This window comes from Ruditapes philippinarum, unplaced genomic scaffold (assembly GCF_026571515.1).
Source record: "Ruditapes philippinarum isolate M1 unplaced genomic scaffold, ASM2657151v2 ctg5756_1_1_1_1, whole genome shotgun sequence".
In the NCBI taxonomy this organism is placed as follows: Eukaryota; Metazoa; Mollusca; class Bivalvia; order Venerida; family Veneridae; genus Ruditapes; species Ruditapes philippinarum.
This window is the reverse complement of record NW_026854539.1, coordinates 8,708-30,540: the sequence shown is the minus strand read 5'-3', so window position 1 is coordinate 30,540 and position 21,833 is coordinate 8,708. Positions and strand designations below refer to the sequence as shown.

Genomic DNA, 21,833 nt, shown 5'->3' with positions numbered 1-21,833 from the left:
GTTGTCAGAGTTCTGCGGTTGTTCTATAATTAAGATGTCGTTTTCAGCGTTCATGGGATGTCATCGTCAGAGGTCATTCTAAAAGTTTTCAGCCGTCTTTCTATGAGATGTCATTGCCAGCGGCAAGGATTTGTTCTAAGAGATGTCGATGTCAGAGGTCAGGGTCATTCTATGAGGGGTTATTGTCAGCGGTCAGGGGGGCGGGGACTTTTAATAGCTGTAATTTTCAGCGGTCGTTTATAAGACGTTGTTCTCGTTGACCAATGGTCATTCAAGAAGACTTTGAGGTCATGCAATTTGACATTTATATAATTTTACTTTATAAAAGCAAAAAATGGGAGATCTTTTATTTTTACCTGAGGATTGACATCGGTTAATTCAGAGATTTAACTCATAAGAAAAGTCCCTCTCTAACATGATTAATCAAGTTTGCATTATTTTGAAATTTCAATCATGCGTCAACGATAATTAGGATGGGGGGAATTTGTTGAGAATTATATAATCACTAACCGTGTTAAATAAATGTATATATATGAAACAACATCCGTCAGATAGGTAAAACATTTTCAAGTTTTCTGTTTTACAACTTGAGCTATGAATTCTTCAACTCGTTCATTACTTGCCGGGATATTTCTGCTTGCCTTAACGGGTATGTTTTCCGATATATGCATTTTGTAAAAAACATTCATTTTTTAAATATTTTATAAATAACAATTATTAACTAAACTAACTACATGTACAAAAAGATATGACTATTATCACCATTATATTATTATTATTATCGTCGTCGTCACCATCAGAACATCATCATCATCGATCATCATTATCACGTACAATTATCAACATCATTTATTATCATTACATGTATTATTATTATTATTATTATTATTATTATATTAATATATTATTATAATTATTATAATTATCATCATCATTGTTATTATTATATTATTATTATCATTATCATTATCATAATTATTATTATTATTATTTTTATCATTATTATTATTATTATTATTATCATCATCATCATCATTGTTATTATTATTTTTATTATTATTATTATTAATATTATTATTTCATCATTATTATCATCATCATCATCATCATCATTGTTATTATTATTTTTATTATTATTATCATTATTATTTCATCATTATTATCATCATCATCACCATCATCATCATCATTATTATTGTTTTTATTACAAAGAGCTTAACAGATATGCGTCAATGAAATGAAATAGTAAAGTTGTTGTTATTAATAAAATGGAAATCATAAAGAATGTTGTTTCAAAACAAATCAAAAGCTACTTATATTATCCTCATGCATTCAGCAACCAGTAAATGCACTCGTGCGTTCGTAAAATACATTTCACAATCGATATAATATGAAATTTTATGATAAGATCAAAATCAGTTGTTCAAATCTTAATTGACATGTACACCACCCTGTATTACTGGCACCGGATATGTATACCACACTGTATTACTGGCACCGGATATGTACAGCACACTGTATTACTGGCACCGGTGATGACAGATTTATACAATGATTACAGAAATCTAAAATTTACTGATTAACAACAAGAAGGTTATAATTCAGTTCCTCTTATTATATTACTCAAATAAGGTTAATTTTATTGCCATAAACTTACTGTCCACTGAGTAGAGACACTTCACGAACTCGTTTTCCCCATTTTGTAATATATTTTGAACAGGTTAAAAATGACATCCGTGAAAATGGTTATTTATTTTCTAATAAATATCTCAAGTTTGAAATAAATAAAGGGATTTCGTATTATACACATAACTCATCATAACGTAGGGTCATGCAAGCAAGGTTTCGTGCTCAAGGAAACCCATCGTCGGATACCCACGGCCGAACCATTAACATTTTTGATTGCATGTTATATAACATGTTTATCAATCGTGGGTATCCGACGATGAAGGAAACCCATCGTCGGATACCCACGGCCGAACCATTAACATTTACCAGCCGTGGGATTTTTAGCCGATATTCAGTCGATTAGAGGTGTATCAAAGGCAGCTATTTCATTGGCTGCCTCACGATTTCATGAGGCGATTAAAACCAATCAAGACGCTCGTTCTGTACGACGTTCGGTATTACAGACACTATTGCGACAACCATAGACGACGTGAATAGTTCAACATCGAAAAAATTAAACGATTTACAGCAAGAAAGTATAGATAATTTACTTTTACAGCGTGATATTTTCCTTTCTGATTGATAGCGAGCTCGACGAGCTGGCCCGAAGGGCCTGCTCGCAAAGCGAGCTTTACGGTAACGCGAGTACCTGCTAAGTGATGGTTTTGAAAACTTTCGTCCAAAGTACCGAATTGGACACATCGCAACCTTTCGAATTTAAAGATAACCATAAAAACTGAGGGATTCTGACTGAAAACGGATGTCTAGACTGGTCACCCGCGCACGTCTATGGGAACCATAATTGGACAGGGAACCAGAATAACGGAAGCTGTGTATAAAATTTCAATGATAAAATGAAAATCGAAGGCGCCATTTTGTTTGAAATCTGATAAATAAAAACAATTTTTTGTCGAATTTTGTTGTGAAAACTATCTAGAATGAAAGAAAATGGTCTAACTAAGGAAATGAATCCGAACACCAATATTTTTTATTCAGTCGTTAACGCTGTACAGACGTTTAAAGTATTGTTTACGTGACGTCACAATGTAGCGCCAAACAGCACGTGCAAAACAAACAAATCAAGTACGCTATTTTAATGTCGCAAACGTTTTAAGTTTTACATTTATTTCACTTTAAAAAATCTGTATTTCATTTGAAAAAATATAGAGTGAAATAAAATAAACAAAGTTTTATCAACGTTTTCAAAACTCGTTATTAATTTCACGACAGGGGCGGAGCCATATTTAACACAGTACGTGTGACGTCACACGCACTCGTCAATGCATTTGAAATAAAAATGAGCGATTATTTCATACTATTTCACGTAAAAAGTACATTGAGCTCGCTTTGAGGCTTTGCCTTTTTCATATTAGCGAGCTCGACGAGCTGGCCCGAAGGGCCTGCTCGCAAAGCGAGCTTTACGGTAACGCGAGTACCTGCTAAGTGATGGTTTTGAAAACTTTCGTCCAAAGTACCGAATTGGACACATCGCAACCTTTCGAATTAAAAGATAACGATAAAAACTTAGGAATTCTGACTGAAAACGGATGTCTAGACTGGTCACCCGCGCACGTCTATGGGAACCATAATTGGACAGGGAACCAGAATAACGGAAGCTGTGTATAAAATATCGAATGATAAAATGAAAATCGAAGGCGCCATTTTGTTTGAAATCTGATAAATAAAAACAATTTGTTGTCGAATTTTGTTGTGAAAACTATCTAGAATGAAAGAAAATGGTCTAACTAAGAACATGAATCCGAACACCAATATCTTTTATTCAGTCGTTAACGCTGTACAGACGTTTAAAGTATTGTTTACGTGACGTCACAATGTAGCGCCAAACAGCACGTGCAAAACAAACAAATCAAGTACGCTATTTTAATGTCGCAAACGTTTTAAGTTTTACATTTATTTCACTTTAAATAATCTTTATTTCGTTTGAAAAAGTATAGAGTGAAATAAAATAAACAAAGTTTTATCAACATTTTCAAAACTCGTTATTCATTTCACGACAGGGGCGGAGCCATATTTAACACAGTACGTGTGACGTCACACGCACTCGTCACTGCATTTTAAATAAAAATGATGAAGAATATAGATTTGATAAACGCGATGTCATTGGTAGATATTTTACGCACCTGTTGCCGTATATCGACGCAAATCGATTCATTTTACCCACGGTTGATTGTATGTTATATAACATGTTTATCAATCGTGGGTATCCCATGACGGGACTTGAACTCACACAGCCAGCAATCCTTAGATTATTACTAGTCCGAAGCGTTTGATAAAAAGTAATTTGTGTAAAACTGTAAACAATACTGCTCCTTTACACTGCTGGAACCGAGATGATTTAACCAGTATATAGCCAATATTAGTTAGTTTTCTGCCAATTAGTAGTTAAAATCCTAATTAGTCTATAATTTCTCCTAATACGACTTTGTAAGCCCCTTATTGAGCGTAACAAAATCCTATTAATGCCATCATAACTTCTAATTACCTTAAACCAGTTTACGAGTACGATGTTACAGGTCTGTCATCACTTCAGCAACCTGTCATCACTGGCGCCGGTATTACGGTGTGGAAATTACAATACAAGTCGGGACACTTTGGCTGTAATTCGAATATCCGAAGTTTAACGAAAAGGGCCGAGAAGATGCAATTATCAATTCAAATACCAAATTGATGTTTTTTCATCTTTAAAATTTTATTTTCAGCTCAGCTAGCAAGCTCGAATTGTATGAATTGTTCGCCATGTAAGGTGCAAATTTCAATAATTACGGTGTGGACATTACAATACAAGTCGGGACACTTTGGCTGTAATTCGAATATCCGAAGTTTAACGAAAAGGGCCGAGAAGATGCAATTATCAATTCAAATACCAAATTGATGTTTTTTCATCTTTAAAATTTTATTTTCAGCTCAGCTAGCAAGCTCGGATTGTATGGATTGTTCGCCATGTAAGGCAAACTCCTCACAGCGGTTACGTCACGCTTTGCTACTTTAACTGTACAGATCAGGGGAAGTAACCGCTGCGAGGAGTTTGCATGTAAGGTGCAAATTTCAATAAATACGGTGTGGAAATTACAATACAAGTCGGGACACTTTGGCTGTAATTCGAATATCCGAAGTTTAACGAAAAGGGCCGAGAAGATGCAATTATCAATTCAAATACCAAATTGATGTTTTTTCATCTTTAAAATTTTATTTTCAGCTCAGCTAGCAAGCTCGAATTGTATGGATTGTTCGCCATGTAAGGTGCAAATTTCAATAAATAATCAATCAACAAACTGTCCGGAGATGTGTAGGTCTAAAGGATCTGACCCCGACAGCGGTAAGTAAATATACATATATTATGTTTCTCTCCTAAGCTTATAGATGGGTATGAAAATGTGCAACCCGACAGGGATTCGAACCCAAGCCACTCAGAATCCCGTACCGCACCTCTACCGGCTAGCATACTACTCTAAACAACTCTATATGGTTACACATTTGAAATGTGTAATCTGGCCGGAACTTAATAAAGACTGAAATCTCTTGGAAATTTGTAGCAATGTGATTTTAAAAAAAATGTGTACTTGAAAACGTATTGGAAACCTCCATTTTATTTGTAGATATTTGTTTTTCAGAGACCGACTAGAATTAAAGAAGAAAAAAACACCTGACTTGCATGTTCCTAAGTAAAATATTTAGTCACTTGCATTTTACAATGTGCATCTAAAATGTAACAGGAGCCAACCTTTAGGATGTAGATTTTATTTCTTTTTTCTTGGGTGAGGAGGGACCCCCTTCCCCCTAGTTTGGTCATTTCAAACTTAAGCTCACCCCGCCGAAAATTTCAAGATCCGTACCTGCGAAATATGAACAAATGTGATAACTGTAGTTCTGTCTTTTGTATTACAGACTTTGTGAAACGCTGCAACTTGAAGTTCTTCTGCAGTATCAATAATTGTTATTGCTCGAGCCAGGCCTGTAACGGAAGTGCCCGGATGGGGAAGATTTCGGCATTCGCACTGATTCCGCTTATACTCGCCAGTTTTGCACTGAAACACTTTCTTTAACATTCCCTATAATAATTCTTAAATATGTCGTGTAAAATCAAGTTTATTCTGTCTCGTTTGATTAAGAACATTATTTATATATATACCTTGATTTATATCACATATTGTTTTATAAAAATGAGAAAATAAATTTGTTTTATATAAAGTATAGTCTTCTTAATGTGTTTCACAAGGTAATTGACCTGCACTGTCCGGGAATCGAACATAGGTCGTCTGATTCATAGTCCAACGCTCTACCAACTTAGTTCTACCAATCTTGCCTTGGTTAGGCATATCATAGACAATAGAATTTGAAGAACCATATATAGTTGTATCTAAGTTATATCTTCATGTTAAACTAGAGAATATAAATATCGTTTCTTAAAATAGAATGATGTTCATTTGAACACATATTTTATTTTGAAGTACTATTTTTAACAACTATGCTTCAATCTTCATTTCTTTTAAATTTCTGTCTCATGAATGCTATTTCATCTGTATTTTTCCGAGCCTTTTTCACCAATCGCTGACTAGATTGAGTTCAATGACCTTTTCCACAAAAGTGATGCCTTGTTAATACCTATTCAAAAACGAAATTTGTCTGCGTCATTTCTGAGCAACAAGTGTCTTGAATTCGCATGAATCCCATAGGAAGTTATTTTGCTAACATTGGCTGTGCAGTTTAGTGGCGATTTCAGGTTCCGTGATTCATGTACAACGTTATAGTTGACAATGATAGATTTGCAATGTGCAATAATCGTAACTCGGTCCAGTTTATTTTTTAGTTATCTCCTTTTTATATATCTGATTACGGCCCCTTGAACACTGGCACACTCTCCTGTATCTATTACAGGGGGTCGAACGTATAGCAGTGCGATACTCCTTTAAGCGAGGTGAAATCATGCGATACAGACTAATGGCCTACGAAAGCGAAAACGAAAGTGGGTATGAGCATGTTTGTTTTCAAATATTTGTTGTCTATACCCACTCGTTTTCGCTTTCGTCGGCCATTAGTCCGTATCGCATGATTTCACCTCGCTTAAAGGAGTATCGCACTGCTATACGTTCGACTCTGCTTTTGAGGGATGAAGACATGAAATGGAAGAATCAGCCACCATACTAAACAAGCCTGTCTCTAAATAAATTGAGGAATAACCAAGACATTTGCGTTGTAAGACAGGTTTTAATTCTAGATCTTCTAAAATAAAAAGATAAACACAGTACACTTGAAATAATCTGTGTAAAATAATTTACAAACCGTTCAGGTTCTCTTGTCATGATTATATTGAAACAGAAATGATATTTCTTCTTCAACTTATTGAAACTATATTCACAAACAAACAAAAACATATACCACATATTGTAAAGTTCTATTTTTCTGGACAAGTTTTATGTAAATATGGGAATTACAAGTCATAGTCATAGTACTTTCTATATACATTTTTTTCTTCTAAAACTAACAATATACATATGTACCTGCAAACTGTTCTTTAAACGGATGTCAAAAAATACATTTTAAAATTATAACATGGAGTCAGTCTACTGCTTTATTAACATGCAAATATATTATATTATGTGGTCTTATTTTAAGTAATCTAATTAACAAATAAAGAGACACACTCGTAATAATTATAAAAAATAATATGCATTAAAATAAGATGCTGACATATAATTACAAAATATGTGAATTTTATATAATTAATGATAAAAACTATATTTCGCCAGTTCTTCGTATAACTAACGTTTTCAGTGATACACCTTCCTAATTCCGTTAGCGGTTTTTCAGACTTCATAAAGGAAACACCTACATAGTCACAAATGTCACATACAAAAAAGAAGAGAAAAAAAAAAACACTAAAGAATGCTAAAAAACGACAAAATTGAAAAATGTTGCAGGCTTGGTTTGATTTAGCCTGTTCATGGACAGCATTGGAAAGTGCAGGGTACTGTCCACGCACCCTATTTCACAAGTTTTATTTCTCGTTTATGACAAATCAGTCACTTATCTTTAATGTATAAATCATGATTTTGTCACTTTCCAAACAAGAAACAAAAAGTCTTGAAGTTTTGTTATCAAAACATAAACAGGTAGGATTTTTTAAACCATCTTCTCTTATTGGGAGTTCTACCTGATCCTTCCCATCATGTGACATCAAAAGAAAATTGTGTGTCATAAAAAAAGCAACACAATACTGACTTTCATTTATCTTACAAATATAAAAGGGATCATGGAATATTTTTTTAACAAAAGTTCTTAGCCTCGTGCGTCGGTTTTCAACAATGTTAAGGATGCCTTTTTGCGTATCGATCACGAAAATCTCATTTGTAGTGTTTGAAATTGTAACATTTCCAGGATGTGTAATCTTATCATAATGAGATAAAACCAATTTCCCAGAAACAGTATATACCTCCAGATGACCAACACCTTCATCACGATCCTTGAATCCGCCACAACAAACATAAATCATCCCGTCATTGTATGCAATACCCCGACATCTATCGCCGACTTTGAAGGACTGTTGTAACTTCATTGGTTCTTTCTGAGAGATAAACTGAACTGTCTTATCATTCATCAGAGTAACGGCCAGCAGTGACGAGTCTATCTGACAAATACCAACAGGATTGTCAGTGACATTCAGCGAAGATATGATCTGGAAGGAATCATTCATTTTCTTTATACATTTATTGTTGTAATCTGTCATAATAATGCACCCGTCTTCACACATGCACATGCCAAAAATATTACATGACTCCTTGTCATCCTTAAGTCGCGCATTAAATTCAGCACATTTTTCTACTTCAATCATTGGAAAGTGAAGTATATTTCCAATGGTGTTGCATTCTGAATCAGTCGGTTGTCTGTATGGCTCAAACCGTATTGTGCCTGTTTTTCTTGACCTCTCCAACTCTTCTAAACTTTCGCCTGCAATTTTCTTCTCCTCGTTGACAAGTTTGATCTGTACATATTTCTCAGATTCGTTTTCCTGTTTAGCAGCATTTATCTTCTTCAGACTTTCTTGTAGTACAGCGATCCTCTCATCAACTTGCTTCATATTCGACTCTATATGTTTCAGTTTTATCTGAAATGTCATATCCACTTCTTGAAGAAGCTTCATTTCCATCATGTCCAAATAGTCGTTGATCTTCTTCCTTTCTGATTTTATTTCTTTAATCAATTGACGTTTTCCTGTCTTTGCATTTTCGAGTTCTTTCTGCTTGTTTTGTTTTAAGGCGTGAAAACGAGACTGTAAAGTATTTATATCGGCTTTAAGACGTTTTAGTTTCTTGGAGGTTTCAGTATTAAACGCTATGTCTGGTATGTAACTAATACCTTTGCAACCACTGCAATGAAATAGACATTAGAAATATGAAGCGCATAATGTTTATCTATGCTAGCACAAGTAGTTAAAATATTTGACGAGCCAAAGCGAGATTCTGAGATATTTTTGTTCTTGGTCAGAATCTCGCTTAGAGAGGAGATATTGCCTATACACAAAATAACACAATATCTTGAACTGTGAAGTACAATCAGTTGGACTACTAGTACATGTAGATACATGATCTACATGGTATAAACAAATCATTTATCAAATATACTTGTGTTGTATTTCTTCACAATATATCAATGTACAACACTACTTTAAAATTGTTTAAATCAGGTGTAAGATGTTACGAATTGATTATTATTATTTCAATCAGATATCAAAGCGACATAAAGACTTCTATTTTAATTACTATTTCCAATGAAATTCGCGGACTGTATAACATATTCCAAGCATTTGTTATAAACCAACAAAACAAAAAAAGAAACACAAACAAATAAAGTTTGCTTAGTTTTCTAATGTTAACTGGAGGTCTTCTTTTCATTAATTAATTCCTTTGTGTGATGGAATAAGAGAATCAAAATAATTTCTTAACTTTCTTGTGTATATTCTTGTATGTTTGTTCACTTGTCCATGAAAGGTAAACACCGATACTTTGAATGTTTACATATCTAAACCACTTGTCTTTTATTTATTACGAACTCACACAAATAATGCAATAATAAGTTAGTAATTTTAAATCGTAATATGAATAAATAATTTATTAAATAAAGGTTGAAAAAATATTTCCTTAATAATGCAGTGAAACCGAAAGAAAGGTTAAATTTCCAACCTGTGTTTAACGGTCATACACGTTGAGCAGCCAACCTTATCATGACCAGGACAGTAGACATCTATCAATTTTCCTCCGTGTCTCTCACATCTTTGACTTGGTAATTCCAGCTTTTTCCCGCTTGGTTGTTTTACCGTGGCTAGTAACTGATGTCCTCTCATTACTGAAAACTTATTGTGATCACCTAAACATTTTTGACACAAGTTTTCATCACATTCCACACAGTGTTTGATAGCAGCCACATTCTTTCTCTCTTTAGAACAAGGTGAACACGGAAACTCATGTTCTATATCCGATCCTTGGCTCAACGATTGGTTTAATTTACGACCGTCTACAGCCATTTTTTTCAGCTGAAGTTTTTAACTTCCTTGTTTCGTTGCTACCCGGTGTCGACATTTGCTGTATACGCGTGACTGATTTTCAAAAACATAAACCATACTACATTTATTTTTGTTTTGTTTAGATACTTTCATAAATTTACACAAGTAACGTTGAAATTAAATAACTGATTTAACGCTTAACGCAAGTGTTCTGAATAAGGATTTAATATTTCTTAAGGAAAAAATAACATTGATGAAGTTATTTATTTTTGGAGGACATATTAACTCAACAAGTTATTTACAAACTTGTCTAGATTCTTTTTGGATTGATCAAAATTATTGCGTATTTCTGTCATAAATTGATGTGGGTTTTGGTTGTATTTAACACTTACAGCTATTAACACCAATTGATATAGTAATAATGAAATAGTTCAAATTTTAACATTGGGAACTTCGTAGTTCTAAAAGTACAGAAACCTGTTTGTTCAATCTTTAAAAAAAGAAGAAGAAAAAAACCGTTTGTACTGATAAATTATGTAACTACATAATTACATTCTGTTTTGTTTTCTGATGTTTTGTATTCTGAAAGAAAAATAAACAATAATCTAAAAAGTGTTGTTATGATAAATGCATAATACATGTAAATCGAATACACTTTGCTTACATAATTTTCTTTCAAGGAAAACACGTCTATCTATCGGTTTATAATACGAAATGGCGACTGTGCTGAGCCTCGGTAATTTCATTATTTTAATATATTTTAATCCAACTAGACCTAACATATCATATGCCCGGTAACGTTCTTAACTCAATTCTATGGTGGCTGATTTGTGCCATTCGTGTTTTCGCCCCGCGATCCCGCCCCCCGCTAATTACACAGACACTTGTTTAGAAGCGAATATAAGGCAAACCTAAGAAGTGATTGACTGTACATAGGTGTTTTCGATAATCGTATTGCGTTATCTTAGCCTATTGCAATATCCGTCTTTTCCTTCAATCTTTGGTGCACAGAACGGTTACGGTATATTTCTGTTTAATCTAAACATGTATACAAAGTTAATTTCATTGTATTGTAGATGTACAAAAATCTGGAAAGTGATCCCTCGGAAGCATTAATCACAACAAAATTACATAAGAATTGCAGACTCGGTTTGACTGAGTCTGTAAATGAGGGATAATGAATAAGTGCAACATCCCTCACGCCCCCTAGCACCGTCTTGAGCGGTACTCAATTCTCAACACTTAATAGTGCTGGCATCAATGATCTCGAAGGACCAGAAAAATATAACAACACTGAAGTGAAGTACGGGGCAACTTTTTACAGCTGCCACACAGCACTTGACACCTGCTGTTGTGAAGTATAAAAATCTGGAAACAAAGTGATCCCTCGGAAGCATTAATCACAACAAAATTACATAAGAATTGCAGACTCGGTTTGATTGAGTCTGTACATGAGGGATAATGAATAAGTGCAACATCCCTCACGCCCACATGAACATATAACTTCGCCGTGGCCGAGGAATTTGCACGCTCGCTTAGGAATCGAGAGGTCTAGAGTTTAAATCCCAGTTAAGGCAACTCATTTTTTTAAATGTTTAAGTCAAATAAACATTGAATTAAATATCAGTGTTGCAATAAGTCTAATAGCCAATTTACTATAGTTATAACACTGGAAAGCATTGGTGGCACTATACAAAAACAAATTGGTTTATAATCTCACAACCGTCACCTTTCTGACATTCTGAGACCCAAACAAATTCAGCGCCTTCTGCGCTTTGATTATATTACAGTTTTCTCATTAAACTTCTCCATCTATACAATTCTACATCTTAATATATTATATTATTTTAAATGACCTTATTTTAAAGGGAACCTTGATGGCTGAGTGGTTAAGTTGTTTGATCTAATGTAACATTTCTATGCAGAGTATATTAAAAGTCAAGGGTTTTAGATTCCTTCATGTAAGGAAAAAAATAAATTGAACTGGATGTCACTTCTTCAACTTGTAGGTCCCTAGAATAATTTACTGACAGGCATTAAATAAAGTATTAATAACTAAAGCCCCAACGGTTACACGTTTAAACGGATTCGTTTCGATTTTCATTCGTAAACGGTTACGATATTTTTTACCCACGGTGATAGGGCGATTACCACAACTTTTCCGCGCAACGTCAAAATATCTTACTTCTGTCCGAGACACCGTATATTTCTGTGGTACAAAATGGACAGCAAGCCTGTAACCGAGACGAAAACAGCATATAATTTGCTCAAAACAAGGTAAAATCATCATTTTTTCTTTTACATCGAATGTGCCATTTAATTTGAAACTTATTTATCTTTACTACATGCAAAATGCTTCATTGATTAAGTCAGGATAGTGAAAACATTTAGGGCATACTGAAAAAAATCTTGCTTTGATTACGAAATATAACGTATTTCTAGTCCGTTCAGTTCATATAACTGGTCAAAATACAATATAAATAAGTACATTTTTGTCGTATGAACAAGTTACAATACATAAATAACCCGTTTTTTGTATATTTGGTATGATTTTTATGTTTCCACGTGTGTATTTTAAGGCACCGCACAACTTTGTCAATCATAAGATTAGGGCACCGCATTATTCCTCCTTAAAATCACCGCATTTTTCAGTCTTTTTAGCACCGTTGATTTTATATATTAATGTTTGCTTTCAGAAAAAGAAGACGTTCAAACCTATGTCTGAAAAAGCCAAAGCAACGTGCGAAATTGGCAAAGCTGCAGATACTGCAGCAACTGGAGAGCGCCCAACTAAGTCTTCTGATATCAGCAGTACGCCAATGGATCAGCGCCTCCCTGTATTTCAGGACGATATGCGTAACGCACCACATAAGAAAAAGAATATGAAGTCAAACTTTCGCAAAAGATTGTTTAAAAAAGCACATTGGAGACGATGACTGAAGAGATTATGGAAATATTGCCCGGGTTCCTGCAAAAACTACACCATGAAAATTTGTGTTATGACTTTTGCAACTTTATCAAATTAGTATGCAATAAGAAATTCCCATTAACAAATAGTTCATTCCTTTTGTTTCACGATGTAGTTTGATGGTATAGTCTGCCAAGAACTTCAATCTTTCCATGTGGGGTTTATCAGTTTGAATAAGTTCGAAAAGGAAAAGACATCCTTATCTATATATAGATACCATTGCACTTATCTAACTGGTAGTATTAACACAGATCCATAACATAACGTATGATATAACAGCAACATAACATAACAGCAAGTAAACAATCTTTCATCAAACTTTCATCAAATAAAAGTTATTATAAAACATATTTGTAAGATTATTGTATAATTCAAAAGAAGACGGTTCCAGTATTTATCGGTCTAACGGAAAAAGAATGCGGTGTTTGAATTCAGTGTTGTACGGTGCTCCAATATTCGGGTCAGTAGGCCTTTTTTCAACAAATATTCCCTGAAATTTACGATAGAAACACACAATTTTGTATGGAACTTGAACTTAGGGTTAACCATAATAAATATACGAGCTCGTTAGGTCATAGAACAAAGACATCGTCGTTATAACACATGTTTTTGTGACAAGTACGAGTCATGTTGAGGTACACACGATCTTTTGTAAACACTATTTCTTCGAAGTATGTGTTTTTGTGTGAATTGTATTGTGCTAGATTAACAATGAATTGTCTCAAAAATTCGATGGAATACTAAACAATTGGAATAATCTTGCAATGTCCAGCAGTAAGATATTTTGTAAGCTATTACCTGGAATTTGTTTATCCCGCCATTAATATTTTGTCCAGAAATATACGGTGTCTCGGTCAGAAGGACGATATTTTGACGTTGCGCGGAAAAGTTGTGGTAATCGCCCTATCACCGTGTTACCGTTCAATCGAAATAACCATATTCATTGAAGCTTATGTCTTCACCTAGTTTTTATCAAAGACTTGTACGATTTCTTTGTTTTAATGAAAACAGTTAGAGCTGGCTTGGGGAAAATGATCATTTGGAAAACTTTTAAAAGGAGAAAATTATGTTGTCAATCAAAATATTTACTTGATATAACTGTAAGCATCAAAGAAATGTATACAAAAATATTGCACACAAATTCAAGCTGTTTAATTTCTTAAAAAAGTCATAAAAGCACGACAACTGACCGAGTTCTTGGTACCGTATCATGGGTCCGCACCGAAAATTGTGGCACCGTATACATTTGCGCTAGACTTGCACCGCATCATGATGATTAATCTAATGGTGAATAATCTTATTTGTATTTAATTATTGTTGCCCATCTGGGCGAAGCATGTAGATGTATATTAATTATTTACAAACCAGAGGAAAATGCATAAATACTAGTCAGTTCTAGAGGCAAACCTGGTTTTTTGTGTGTCCGGCGTAAACACATGGGACTCGGTCACATTCGAAATAATCTGAGTATTTACTTTATTATTAAGATCGGTTCGATTAGGACAACCTGATTGCAAATTGCTGACTTTATTGTGCATGTAAAGAAGCAAGTTTATAGTGAAAAAAAAAAAAATATATATATATATATATCCCTGATTTAACTGAAACCTTTTTTATTTTATTTTTGACCGCATTACTAGAACTGTTTCACATAGAGACGTTATTTTTTTAATCTTTCAAAAAAACAAAAACATTGTCTTCCATTTTACTGTGATAGTTAATAAAAAATTTGTGTAAAATGTCAAATTTGTTAATGTTACTAACGAAATAAAGGATTTATTTTATCATAAGAATTTCTTTGTTGTTATATCCCTGTACAGTAAAAATGTATAGTTGAAAAAGGTGTACCAGACAAATTCGGTTTAATACTGTAAGTGGTATTTCTGATATCATTATAGACATGGTATTTTTGATATCATTATGGACGTACACAATGTCCTATTATTAGCTCGTCTGTTTATCATTTTGGACTTACACAATGTCCTATTAGTGTCCAACTTTATTTGTCATCCAATGGAATCGCTGCATTTCTTCAAAATTGCGAGTGTTATATAAAGTCGATACGTCGCTGTCGCTCCCGTCGAAGTTTCTAATTTCTGTAGAACAGCATGGATGAACACTAACAATTCAATTTAATTTATTTACAAAAATTAATGCACAAGTCCCACAATAGCTTTCAAGAAGACCTTGAAGTCCTTCATTTGACGTGTATATAATTTTACTTTATGAAAGCAAAAAATGGGAGATCTTTTTTTTACCTGAGGATTGACAGCGGTTACACCCTTTCAGACATTTAACTTATAAATAAATACCTAAGAAAAGTCCCGCTCTAAAATGATTAATCAAGTTTGCTTATTTTGAAATTTCAATCATGCTTCAACAACAATTAGGATGGGAGAATTTTTGTTGAGTATTATATAATCACTAACCGTGTTAAATAAATGTATATATATGAAACAACATCCGTCAGATAGATAAAACATTTTCAAGTTTTCTGTTTTACAACTTGAGCCATGAATTCTTCAACTCGTTCATTACTTGCCGGGATATTTCTGCTTGCCTTAACGGGTATGTTTTCCTATATATGCATTTTGTAAAAAACATTCATTTTTAAATATTTTATAAATAACAATTATTAACTAAACTAACTACATGTACAAAAAGGTATGACTATTATCACCATTATATTATTATTATTATCGTCATCGTCACCACCAGTACCATCATCATCATCATTATCACGTTGAATTATCAACATCATCTATTATCATTACATGTATTATTATTATTATATTATTAAATTATTATTATTATTATCATTATTAAAATTATTATTGTTATTATTATTATTATCATCATCATCATTGCTTTTATTATTATTATTATCATTATTATTTCATCATTATTATTATCATCATCATCATCATCATCATTATTATTATTGTTATTATTACAAAGAGCTAAACAGATATGCGTCAATGAAATGAAATAGTAAAGTTGTTGTTATTAATTAAAGGGAAATCATAAGGAATGTTGTTTCAAAACAAATCAACAGCTAGTTATATTATTCGCAGGCATTCAGCAACCAGTTAATGCACTCGTGCGTTCGTAAAATACATTTCACAATCGATATAATATGAAATTTTATGTTAAGATCAAATCAGTTGTTCAAATCTTAATTGACATGTACACCACGCTGTATTACTGGCACCGGTGATGTACAACACACTGTATTACTGGCACCGGTGATGTACAACACACTGTATTACTGGCACCGGTGATGTACAACACACTGTATTACTGACACCAGTGATGTACACCACACTGTATTACTGGCACCGGTGATGTACAACACGCTGTATTACTGGCACCGGTGATGTACAACACACTGTATTACTGACACCAGTGATGTACACCACACTGTATTACTGGCACCGGTGATGTACAACACGCTGTATTACTGGCACCGGTGATGTACAACACACTGTATTACTGGCACCGGTGATGTACAACACACTGTATTACTGGCACCGGTGATGTACAACACACTGTATTACTGGCACCGGTGATGTACAACACACTGTATTACTGGCACCGGATATGTACACCACGCTGTTTTACTGGCACCGGTGATGTACACCACGCTGTATGACTGGCAACGGTGATGTACACCACGCTGTATTACTGGCACCGGTGATGTACAACACACTGTATTACTGGCACCGGATATGTACACCACGCTGTATTACTGGCACCGGTGATGTACACCACATGGTATTACTGGCACCGGTGATGACAGATTCATACAATGATTACAGAAATCTAAAATTTACTGATTAACAACAAGAAGGTTATAATTCAGTTCGTCTTATTATATTACTTAATAAGTAAATTTTATTGCTATAAACTTACTGTCCACTGAGAAGAGACACTTCACGAACTCGTTTACCCCTTTTGTAATATATTTTGAACAGGTTAAAAATGACATCCGTTAAAATGGTTATTAATTTTTCTAATAAATATTTTACGTTTGAAATAGATAAAGGGATTTCGTATTATACACATAACTCATCATAACTTAGGGTCATGCAAGCAAGGTTTCGTGCTCAAGGAAACCATGACGTGCCCATGACGGGAATTGAACTCACACAGCCAGCAATCCTTAGATTATTACTATTCCGACGCGTTTGATAAAAAGTAATTTGTGTAAATATGACAACTGTAAACAATATTGCTCCTTTACACTGCTGGAACCGAGCTGATTTAACCAGTATATAGCCAAGCCAGGCTGAACATCCGTGCATGCTGTTAACTGACTAGCTTTTTTAAATATCTACCTTTATAATGGTCAATTGAATAAAAAAAATGGAAGCTTGAAAAGTCCATTTGACAAATTCAATATGTTATGGATTTAGCTTGCAATTCTGTACAGTTTTACCGGTGTCAGCAATGTCAGCTGCCTAGGCTTAACAAATATTATTTTGCAGCTCGATCATAACATTACCTATAGGGGAGCGATGGCCTGGTGGTTAAGGTATCTGCCTCTCAACCCAGGGGTCATGGGTTCGAGCAGTTATCTGGTCACGACCATGTTTCTTCATATGACACCATTCATTGTTGGTTCCAGGAAGCGGACTCGAAAGTGATTAATATAAGTTTGGAGAACTTGTTTAGCAATCGAGCTTAAATACATATGTTTAAATTAAACCAAACCTTTTCTATTACAAGTAGGATAAGTCGAGAATAGGTAATGCCCCCAGGTTAATATTTGAAAACAAAGTGTGAAATATATTTCCCGCATATATATGCATATAAAACGTTTTTGAAACGTTCATGTTTTGAAGAAATATGATAATTCTATTATACACATAAAATAAAATGAAGAAAAACTGTAAACTCAAGAATTTCCTAAAAATCATATATGAACTTTTTAAATTTTCATAGCTAAGTTAAACGGACGGAAACTAATAACCCGCTTGATTTGCATAACTGTAGTTGTATATATACCGTATTTAAATATATCAACGAGAAAAAGCCTACTTAATGATAACATTGAGGAAATGGCATATTTTTAGTCTGCCCTTTGATAAAAGGGCGGACAACTCTTTGTCCCTTTCTCGAATGAGAAGGGGAATCCTGTGATGCGTGTATGTGGTCACACGGTCACTTTCCTTCTAATATATCCTCGATACGTGTATGTGGTCACACGATCGAAAATTTCTAACAAATTTTCAATTTTTTTTTCATTTCAAAAATGTTACGATATGAAAACACACCGGTTCTAAAAATCTTAATGATCTATGAAAACTTACTAGACCTAACAAGTCTTAAAAGCCAGATGGACTTTGTTACTTATAAATAGGACTTATAAAATGGTAATAAGGTCTTTTTTGTTCCTAAATAGGAGAAATAACAAAAAATGTGTTACTCGCAATTAAAAATAGTTTTTTTTAATCTTTTTTCGGAGAAATATTTCTGTTGCCACTAAGTAACTCTTTATTTATGATATGGATTAGTCTTTTAAAGTTCTAATTTAAAGTTGATCGTAGAAAGTCCATTTTAGGAAATAGGAAAATCCTAAGGATGAGCTTTAAAAGCCTAATTAAGACAAATAAAATCCTAGTTTGAACATCTTAGTAGGTTTTTATACATAGTACTTATTAGGATTTTATTTCTCCCGGCAATATACATGTAGTAAAAAAGAAGGAAAACAAACATTCTAATTAGCAAAGTCCTAGTTAGTTTGTTGTGCCAATTAGTAGTTGAAATCCTAATTAGTCTATAATTTTTTCTAATACGACTTTGTAAGTCCCTTATTGAGCGTAACAAAATTCTATTTATGCCATCATAATTTAACTTCTAGTTAACAGAAAAAAGGTTTACGAGTACGAAGTTACAGGTCTGTCATCACTTCAGCAACCTATCATCACTGGCGCCGGTATTACGGTGTGGAAATTACGATACAAGTCGAGACACTTTGGCAGTAATTCGGATATCCGAAGTTTAACGGAAAGGGCCGAAAAGATGCAATTATCAATTCAAATACCAAATTGATGTGTTTTTTTTTTTCATCTTTACAATTTTATTTTCAGCTCAGCTAGCAAGCTCGGAGTGTGTGGATTGCTCGCCATGTAAGGTTCAAATTTCAATAAATAATCAATCAACAAACTGTCCGGAGATGTGTAGGTCTAAAGGACATGACCCGGACAGCGGTTAGTAAATATACATATATTATGTTTCCCTCCTAAGCTTATAGATGGGTATGAAAATGTGCAACCCGACAGGGATTCGAACCCAAGTCTCTGAAAATCTATCCCGTACCGCACCTCTACAGGATAGCATAGTACTCTGAACAACTCTATACCGTTACACATTTGAAATGTGTAATCTGGCCGGAACTTAATAAAGACTTAAATCTTTTGGAAATTTGTAGCAATGTGATTTTTTTTTAAAAAATGTGTACTTGAAAACGTATTGGAAACCTCCATTTTATTTGTAGATATTTTTTCAGAGACCGACTAGAATTAAAAAAAAACAAACAAACAAACAATCACCTGACTTGCATGTTCTTAAGTAAAGTATTTAGTCATTTGCAATTAAAAATATGCATTTAAATAGCATCAGAAGCCAACCATTAACATGTAGATTTCATTTCTTTTTTCCTGGGTGAGGAGGACCCCCTTCCCCCTAGTTTGGTTATTTCAAACTTAAGCTCCCCCAATCGAATATTTCAAGATCCGTACCTGCGAAAATGTAGGATTATGAACATTAATGTGATAACTGTAGCTTTGTCTTTTGTATTACAGACTTTGTGAAACGCTGCAACCAGAAGTTCTTCTGCAGTATCAATAATTGTTATTGCTCGAGCCAGGCCTGTAACGGAAGTGCCCGGATGGGGTAAATGTCGGCATTCGCACTGATTCCGCTTATACTCGCCAGTTTTGCACTGAAACACTTTTTTTTTAACATTCCCTATAATAATTCTTAAATATGTCGTGTAAAATCAAGTTTATTCTGTCTTGTTTGATTAAATTATATCTTTTTAAATCTTTGGCATTTTATGTCAACGATTTTATTTATGAGGACCCCATTTTTCCACTTAAAATGTTTCTGTTTTCATATTCTAACCACGTGACAAGTTTAAAGAAACTATGGAACAGTTTTGATATTGCCTATATGTCTATATGAAAACTCCCGAAAACGTCCTTAAAAAGCCAAAAAGGTTGGGATACCGGGCATACATGCATAACAACTCTGTTAGGGCATTCCTAGGAAAACAAAAAAAATGACGCAAAATAACAACAAGCAAGTGGAACAAACTATATATTTTTTGCAACAGTATGCTTAAGAACATTAGTGAGAGAGTCAATCCCCCCATTTATTGTTTTCATTGTTCACCAATTGACGCCATCGTTAAAACAACATGACGTAACGACGCTGCCTGCGTTATAACATTGGCAAGGCATAATTGGTTTCTCAAATAACAGACTTTTCTATATAAGTATAGTCGTTATTATAGAAAGAGAACGGAATTCATATTCCATTACATTTGTAACCAATTCTGAAGACTGCTTTAAACTGTAGTTCAATTTTTTGGCTTGGAATTGGTTTTATTTTACAAGGAGACACGTTTTGAGTGATTTCTCTACAAATAAGGTAATATTGACCAACTTAACCGTCCATGTAACCAACATCTTCTTTGGCTCAACACAAATAGTATTTCATAGAGCTATGAGCCAACCCAACCATTCAATCAATGATGATATTTTGGACAATTTGATATTAATACATGTATTCATTAACAGACAAAGTTACATTAGATAATATAAATTACTTTCATCATGTTCATTAAATGTTTTAGTGTGGCATATGTTTTGCCAAAGAAATTCAACACGATTTAATACCTATGTTACTATATATAGTAACAAAATCTAGGGTATTTCAGGGCCATTATGGCAAGATCTAGGTCATTATGCAATTTTGGCCGTCTTGCTACTCGGCATTATTTTTCCATAATGGGCGAGTGAATGAGCGCACGTACAGAATGACGTCATTAACTCTCAGTGACTTTGAAACTGGCTGCTGACGTTGAATGAGCACACAAAATTTAAAGTTTAAATGACGTAATCAATCGCAATCAACAAAGCTTAACATTGAATATTTATAAACTTAAGAAAAGAATACAATTACTCATTCCACTTTGAGACAAAACATGACCCTCAGAACTTCCAAAAATGATTTCAGTTTGACGGTTTAGTTTTTTAAAAAGATACCGATCGGATCGATGGCATTGCAGTAGAGTTGGCATTGATCGTCTTCTCAGAAACCGTTCTTGAAGACACAAAAGTTCATAAAAAACTGGCACAAAATGTTATTCTCGCAAAAAAATTTAAAGAGTATTTATCGATATAAACAACAGTAAAACAACATTGTCTCATATTTATTTTGTTTTGTTATGTTTTCAAAGTAAATCGAAGAGTTAACCTGAATGACAGATATTTGTTTACATCGACAACTGTCCGTTTGGGTGGTCCGTTTCTAAGAAAGGTTAGCGGCGATGTCTAAATGACGTATTTCGGACATAGGTATTTAAGACGTTAATACTTGGTTGCTGCTCGCTATTATGAGATAATGGCCCTCGAGTTCATAATGTCCTTCGGGCCTGCGGCCCTCAGGCCA

At 33.9% G+C, this 21,833-nt stretch overlaps 2 protein-coding genes across 3 annotated transcripts; one reads left to right on the top strand and one right to left on the bottom strand.

The window, feature by feature from the left end:
• The first annotated feature begins 511 nt into the window (after positions 1-511).
• LOC132740402 (uncharacterized) lies at positions 512-20,106 on the top strand. Of its 2 annotated transcripts, none has more exons than XM_060728294.1 (3): positions 512-649; positions 4,886-5,005; positions 19,961-20,106. In XM_060728294.1, exons 1-3 carry the CDS (start codon positions 595-597, stop codon positions 20,053-20,055), a joined length of 270 nt encoding a protein of 89 aa, XP_060584277.1. In that variant the 5' UTR covers positions 512-594; the 3' UTR covers positions 20,056-20,106. The 2 variants fall into 2 exon arrangements, with proteins under 2 accessions (XP_060584277.1, XP_060584276.1); XM_060728293.1 differs by lacking the exon at positions 19,961-20,106 and adding an exon at positions 5,575-5,878.
• LOC132740401 (uncharacterized) lies at positions 7,702-10,234 on the bottom strand. The gene is made up of 2 exons (XM_060728292.1): positions 9,867-10,234; positions 7,702-9,053 (listed from the first exon to the last, which is right to left on the bottom strand). The coding sequence occupies exons 1-2, from the start codon at positions 10,205-10,207 to the stop codon at positions 7,706-7,708; spliced, it is 1,689 nt and encodes a 562-aa protein (XP_060584275.1). The 5' UTR covers positions 10,208-10,234; the 3' UTR covers positions 7,702-7,705.
• Positions 20,107-21,833: the final 1,727 nt, after the last annotated feature.

Excerpts from the sequence above, each read along its gene's own strand:
- LOC132740402 (XM_060728293.1), top strand. The coding sequence starts at position 595 with ATGAATTCTTCAACTCGTTCATTACTTGCCGGGATATTTCTGCTTGCC. Across the intron at positions 650-4,885 it reads ATTTCTGCTTGCCTTAACGG|CTCAGCTAGCAAGCTCGAAT; the intron begins GTATGTTTTCCG and ends TTTTATTTTCAG. Across the intron at positions 5,006-5,574 it reads AGGATCTGACCCCGACAGCG|ACTTTGTGAAACGCTGCAAC; the intron begins GTAAGTAAATAT and ends TTTGTATTACAG.
- LOC132740401 (XM_060728292.1), bottom strand. The coding sequence starts at position 10,207 with ATGGCTGTAGACGGTCGTAAATTAAACCAATCGTTGAGCCAAGGATCG. Across the intron at positions 9,054-9,866 it reads TGTATGACCGTTAAACACAG|TGGTTGCAAAGGTATTAGTT; the intron begins GTTGGAAATTTA and ends ATTTCATTGCAG.